Below are 6,220 nucleotides of genomic sequence, written 5' to 3' on the forward strand. Positions count from 1 at the left end.
CCGCCATCAACCCAAGGAGAATAGGTCTGTGGGTTCCCTCTCCACCTCCCAGGCCCCTGGGAAATACTCACTTGCCCGCCAGATCTTTATGAGAGCCGCTCGAATTCATGAGCTGGGCCAAATCCTGCCGCACGGCTGCCGCCATCTTTCTTCCAGCTCAGCAGAGGCTACCGGGCCTCTCACCCCCAAAAAGAAAACGAGCGTAGTCCTCCAGAGTGCTGCTAGAGGGAACCTGAGGTGCCACAGAGTAGCGACTGTGTGGGCCAGAGCGTCCGCTAGGAGAGCCGGCTCGAGGTCCGTCCCCAGAGTTGAATGACGCGAGGATCCACTCAAGACTGAGGCCCGCCCAGGATTCTCCCACGGGCTCAGGCTCGCACGCTCCCACTTAGGATTGGCGGATGAAGTTCAAAGGCGTGTGTTGCCTGTGCAACTCCAGTAAGTGCCGGGTAGCCAAAATTACCGCGTTGTCATCGAGTTCCGCGTCTCATTTGTGGTTTACTGTTGTTCTTCGTTCTTCACGACAGTCCTAAACTTGTGCTAAAAACCGAATTATTTCTAATTCACCACGGAGTGGTACTGTTGTAAAATACAATAAAAACGTATATATTTCTTGTCCTATTTTGTACCCTTTATATAGGTTGATCATGCATCCCCGTTTGTCCAGGATGGTGCCATTTTTCATCTCTTGTCCTGGAGTGATTATTAATAACACGCCCTTTCACTGTAGAAACTGTTCCATTTGGATGTCAAATCATATGGTCACCTATCTTCATATGTAATTGTATTAATTACTCATGTATCCTTATAGAATTTCTTTCTGCAAATAAATATGTGTTTATCCTTTCCTGCTTTCCCTAAAGATAACACACCATATCATTATTCCTCTTAATTTATTTCACTTTTTTTGGAGATGTTACCATGTATGTCCAGAGAGCTTCCTCATTATTTTTTTGAACCGGAGAGTATTACATATAATGAGGGGATGTCATAGTTTAATTTTTATTGCTAGACACTTAAGTTGTTTTTAATCAATCAGCCAGTGCTGCGGTAACTTCCTACCAACAATGTGTGGGAATGCAATTTTCTACAGCCTTGCCTACAAAGGATGTCAAACTTTTGAATTTTTGCCATCATGGTATGTGATAAATAGCATGTTCCCTCTATTCAGTATGGGAAAGAAAAGAAGACCAGAACATGGAAATCCTTTAAGAAAGTAAAGTAGATATTGCCCACCTCAATTCAGATCTCAGGCTGTTGGCAAAAATTTAAGGAAAGTGGATATTGCCCACCTCAATTCAGATCTCAGGCCGTTGGCAAGAATTTAGTCATATAACCATGCTTGGCAACAGTGAGGCTGGAAATCTGATTTCTAGTTGGGCAGCCTTTTGCCTAAGAAAAAGAAAAAGATGAGTTTAAAGGGACAATCAGTGCCCTCTACTACAATCTGTCTCTCTGATCACCTAAACATCTGTGTGTATCCTTTTTACAGTAAAACACTCTTACCCGTGAAGAAGAGAGATCAATTCTCTATTCAGTTTCAATACCAACCCAAAAAGCAGGATGTCTGATGATGCACAGCCCTCTCCATCAGATTGGGATATGTCTTTTCATGGCCCAGAGCCATATGCACTATAAAACAAATTATCTGCCTCCTGCCCATACATGTAATACGAAACAACAGTGGAACACTCAAAAAAAGTAAGAATGTGAAACTCATAGCAGTTACTTGTTCATAGCAATGGTGGAATCTTGGGCAGGAATTATGAATACTCATTACCCTAGTAGTAGAGTAAGTTCCTTGGGTAGAACCTGGTTCTGCTCTTTGAGAAGAGCTCCATTGTCCATTACATTCTGTGGGCCCCAGCTTTGCCCTAGGAATACAAGTTAACTGGATGTTGGAGAATATTCCCTCTTTGGGGGAATGCCTTTGGACTTGGATCGAGAGCTTTTGTAGGCCAGGCTTTTCAGTATTACTGTTTTTAATGTAATTTAAAATTGAATATTTAGTAAACTCTGACTGCTTCCAGACAGTTTCAGGTTCCAGGAACCACACCCACAGTTGTTTCTAGAAACAGTTGTTAAACATGGCGTATTCCCTGGCTTCTACACTCGAACCATTCTTAACATCTTTTTAATGATGACAATCTTGAGATTATCTGAAACAACAGGCTTAAGTGAAAAGAGAACTCTATTAATTTGATTTTTGCCTCAGTTTATCTTTGTTTTCTGTTGTTTTCTTGTTCATTTATGTTTGTGAAAAATCCTTAATGGGCTATGGAAAATCTCTAAGCCAAGTCTTCTCTTCTGGTGTTTAGGGGTACCTAAGCAGTTGGCTTTTTCAACTTAGTGAAGCCCAAGAATTTCCAGACGTTCTATTTGCTTTTTAACCTGACTTCGAACTTTGTTTGTAATACCTTGCTGAAAGCAAAAAGGAGCCAAACACACAAACTGGTTCTTTCCATGTACCTCCCCTAGAGCTACAAGCTAGGCAGGGAAGTTGTCTGCCTTCCAGACTGCTCATTACCCCTACCCAACCTCTAAGAGAATCTACATGTTTTTACGTTTTATTTACAGCAGGGAGGAAAAACAAACAAGCACGGCACTGGAAACTTATTCTCTCTTTTCAGTTGCTTAGCAAGAAGTTAGCTAGGCACATCTGAATTAGCAAATCCTAGTTCCATATCACTATGCAAAACCTTAGGTCCAAGCCAACACCTACTGAATCAAAGCTGTCAATATCAACAAAATCATCTAGTGATGCTTCCACATTAAAGTTTGGGTAGCAGTGCTCTAGCTTAGATGTCCACACCACTAGATGAGATGTTTTCACTAAACTCTTGCATATTAATGGCTATCAAAGCCATTTCCCTGGCCAGGAAACTCCCATTTTTATATAACAAACTAGTTGGTCTCTACCCCCTCACAATTTCCCTACAGATATGCAGAGGAAGTCATCCTGGGATCCTATTCCTGGTGCTTTTTCTACTCTGTCCCATGTGTCCAGCTCAAATATGCCTTGCTATAGAAGGAAGAAAAAAAAAAAAAAAGCATAGGTGATTGCATATGTTCTGCTGTTTTCTGAGCACCCATATTTACTCTACATTTATTCCACATGTTGCTAACGCTGTGTGACAAAATTATTCTAGAGTCATCTTGTGTGTTTCCTAGTCTAGACTCAGAATCAATTGTTTCACCAAGAAGTCCTTGTTCCTTTAGTTCCTTTTAGGAATGATATTTACAGATAACAATCTGAGTGCTAGGGTGCTCATTGCTACTGTCTTGGACATTTTGGAACCTTTTCATAGGACAGAACTAGGAAATACATACATATTTTAAGAATAAAATAAGTCAGCAGTTCATACTGATACTTCCAATTTAGGTGATTTTACTAAATTCCAATTTAGGTGATTTTACTTAACCTCTTCTGTATTACATCTATATCTCCTTACTTCCACATCCAGAATCCTGGTTCACAAGTACACAGTAGATTACAGAATCAGAATATTCCAAAATTATTCATTTCATTCCCTCCTGATTGTACACACAACAACTTTGGAATAGCAATACTAATATTACCATCCCCAATATGATTGCTGAAGAATTCAGCATTTTCCTGCTCTTTCTCTTCCATTTACTCTCATTTTTCATAATTGGACTATATCTATATTGTGAGCCCCAAGAGCTATTACAAAATACATTTTCTTCCTCTTAGTCCTCATTTAGTCTTAGTTCTGTAAGTAATACACATGTAATGCTCACTGTCGGCTCTTATATTGAAACCTCTCTAGTTGTTTTAGTTGATGGAAGCTAGTTCTTCAATAGGTTACTCAGGAAGGGCTTCTGGAAAACATAATTTTGAATGTTCTTGTATGTTGGAAACATCTTGTGCCTTTCATGTTTGAAAAATCAGTTTTGTTAGATATAATAATCCTTGACTCACTTTTCTTGAGAATCTGCAGTGTGGTGTTCCATTTTCTCATGACCTAAAGCATTGCTGAAAAATATCTCATGAGAGTTTAATTTTCTTTTCCTTGTAAGTCACCTGCTATTTTTGCCTAGATGCCCTCCAATTTTTTCCCCTTTAACATCAAGTAATTTTACTAGACCAAGGTTTGGTGTTAGTCATTCTGGGTCAATATTCTTCAGTATACAGTGTGCTCTTTCAGTAGATAGTTTCAGTATTCAATTTTTCAATAACATTATCTATAATTATACTTTTTGTACTTGTTCTATTCCTTTGGCTTCTTTTCTTGGGCACTACTATTGTCTTTATGTTAGATCATCTTTACCTCTTTTAATGTTAGTCACTTTTCATCAAAATCTTTTTATTTATTTTTTCACATTTTTTGATTAATTTTTTTCTTTTCATTCTATTTCTCTTAAGGCATTATCTATCACTTCTATTTACTCCTGGTTTCCTACGAATTGAGTCTTCATTTCTAAAATGATGTTTTTTACTTCTAATTCTTACCTGAGTTCTGCCGCTCATTCTGGGTGTTCCATTTCTTATTATGCTGTTCTGTCATGTCCTGCATCATTTCTTTTCAATTTAACTAGTGTGAAAAGTGTATTAAAGCTCATCTTCTTTTCAACTTAACTGGTGATTACCTTCCCTTTTCTGACAATCACTATCACTTTTTCTTTAACAATATATGAGGACAGGTTTTTAGCCCTATCCTCGCTTCTGAACGCTTTAGTCCCCCATTGCCTCTGTAAAGGCATTTACCTCAGTAAATGAGATGCATAGAATATTTTTATTTCCACATCCTTTGCTTCTAGTTGAGACCTTGAGAATATACTGACTTCTGGCCCTTCCACCCTTACTGAATTCCTTAGTTGCACTGAGATAGGTTGGCACTTTGTTCCACTTCAGCAAGTACTTGCTTTTCCTTTGCAGTATGTCTCCCCTGTTTTAGGAATCACTAATTTAACACTTGTGCTATTAATTCCCAGTTTCATTGTCATTTTTCTCTTACATTACTATATAAATTCAAACTAAATTAATCATTACAGATTCCCCTTCTCTTCATCTGCCCTGTCTTGATAGGAGGTTTCTGCTCTGATTGTTTTGTTGTTTGGTAGTGCTCCCTCTTTAAAGTTTTTTTATGTTTCTTCATTTTTGAGAGACAGAATGCAAACAGGGGAGGGGCAGAGAGAGAGGGAGACACAGAATGCAAAGCAGGCTCCAGGCTCTGAACTGTCAGTACAGAGCTGGGCTCAAACCCACGAACCATGAGATCATGACGTGAGCCGAAGTCGGACACTTAACTGACTGAGACACCTAGGTGCCCCTGGTAGTGCTCACTCTTAACTGATCCCTCAGAGGCTGTGCATGGGTAATATATTTGTGAATCTGTGCATATTCACAAATATCTATCATCTTGATGGTTGAATGGGATTTTGGCTGTGCTACTGTCCTTTTCCCTCAGCAACCTTAGAAATGTTACTCCACAGTCTTTCAGTTTCCAGGATTTCACATGAGAAGTCCAATGCTAGTGATTTCTCTCCCTCTCTTCCTCTCCCTCCTTCCTTCCTCCCTCCCTCTTTTCTCCATTCTCATTCTCTTTCTTCTCTTTGAGAGACTGAGTATGCAAACAGACAATGACAAGACCATATGTAAAAATAAAACTGACCTGGGGCGCCTGGGTGGTTCAATTGGTTAAGCATCCGACTCTTGATCTTGGCTCAGGTCATGATCTCACAGTTTGTGAATTCGAGCCCCACATCAGGCTCTGTGCTAACAGAGCCTGCTTGGGATTCTCTCTCTCCCTCTCTCCCTGCACCTTTCCTGCTTATGCTCTTATGTTCGCTCTCTCTCTCTCTCTCAAAATAAAATAAACTTTAAAAAATAAATAAATAAAACTGACAAAGTAGTCTTCAGCAACCAGTCCAGGAAAGCAACTCACCACCTGCAGGCACCATCCCAGGAAGCCAAACAACTGTCGTTATCAGCCCCAAATGGCCACCACTTGATTAATTACTGACAGCTTCCCTAATTTTTGCCCCAACCAGGGAAAGCCAAATACACTCCCCTAACCAAATATGTAGGATACCCCACTTCTAGGTAGCTTCCAACAGCTCCCCCATGCCAACAACCTCCAATCAGGGCATACCTGAATTCCCTTTTCCCACTATAAAGCTTTCCATTCCTCTGCCTGCCTTTGAGTCTCTGTCAAACACAAGTGATGGTGTCTCAAATCCCTTGCTATAGAAGTTCTGA

The 6,220-nt window shown here is 39.9% G+C and overlaps 1 protein-coding gene across 3 annotated transcripts in view; it reads right to left on the reverse strand.

Annotated features, from left to right (window-relative positions):
- The window catches only part of COPS4 (COP9 signalosome subunit 4), a 42,487-nt gene extending 42,078 nt beyond the window's left edge, over nt 1-409 (reverse strand). The window contains exon 1 of one of the 3 annotated variants that reach the window (XM_042936038.1): nt 72-386. In XM_042936038.1, coding sequence (XP_042791972.1) covers nt 72-145 — 74 coding nt within the window. In that variant the 5' untranslated portion in view covers nt 146-386. Of the gene's footprint in view, nt 1-71 lie in introns of all 3 variants that reach the window. The other 2 variants (XM_042936039.1, XM_042936040.1) reach the window with 2 other exon arrangements.
- Between the last annotated feature and the right edge of the window lie 5,811 nt (nt 410-6,220).

The sequence above is a fragment of the Panthera leo genome, chromosome B1, assembly GCF_018350215.1.
Source record: "Panthera leo isolate Ple1 chromosome B1, P.leo_Ple1_pat1.1, whole genome shotgun sequence".
Lineage (NCBI taxonomy): Eukaryota > Metazoa > Chordata > Mammalia > Carnivora > Felidae > Panthera > Panthera leo.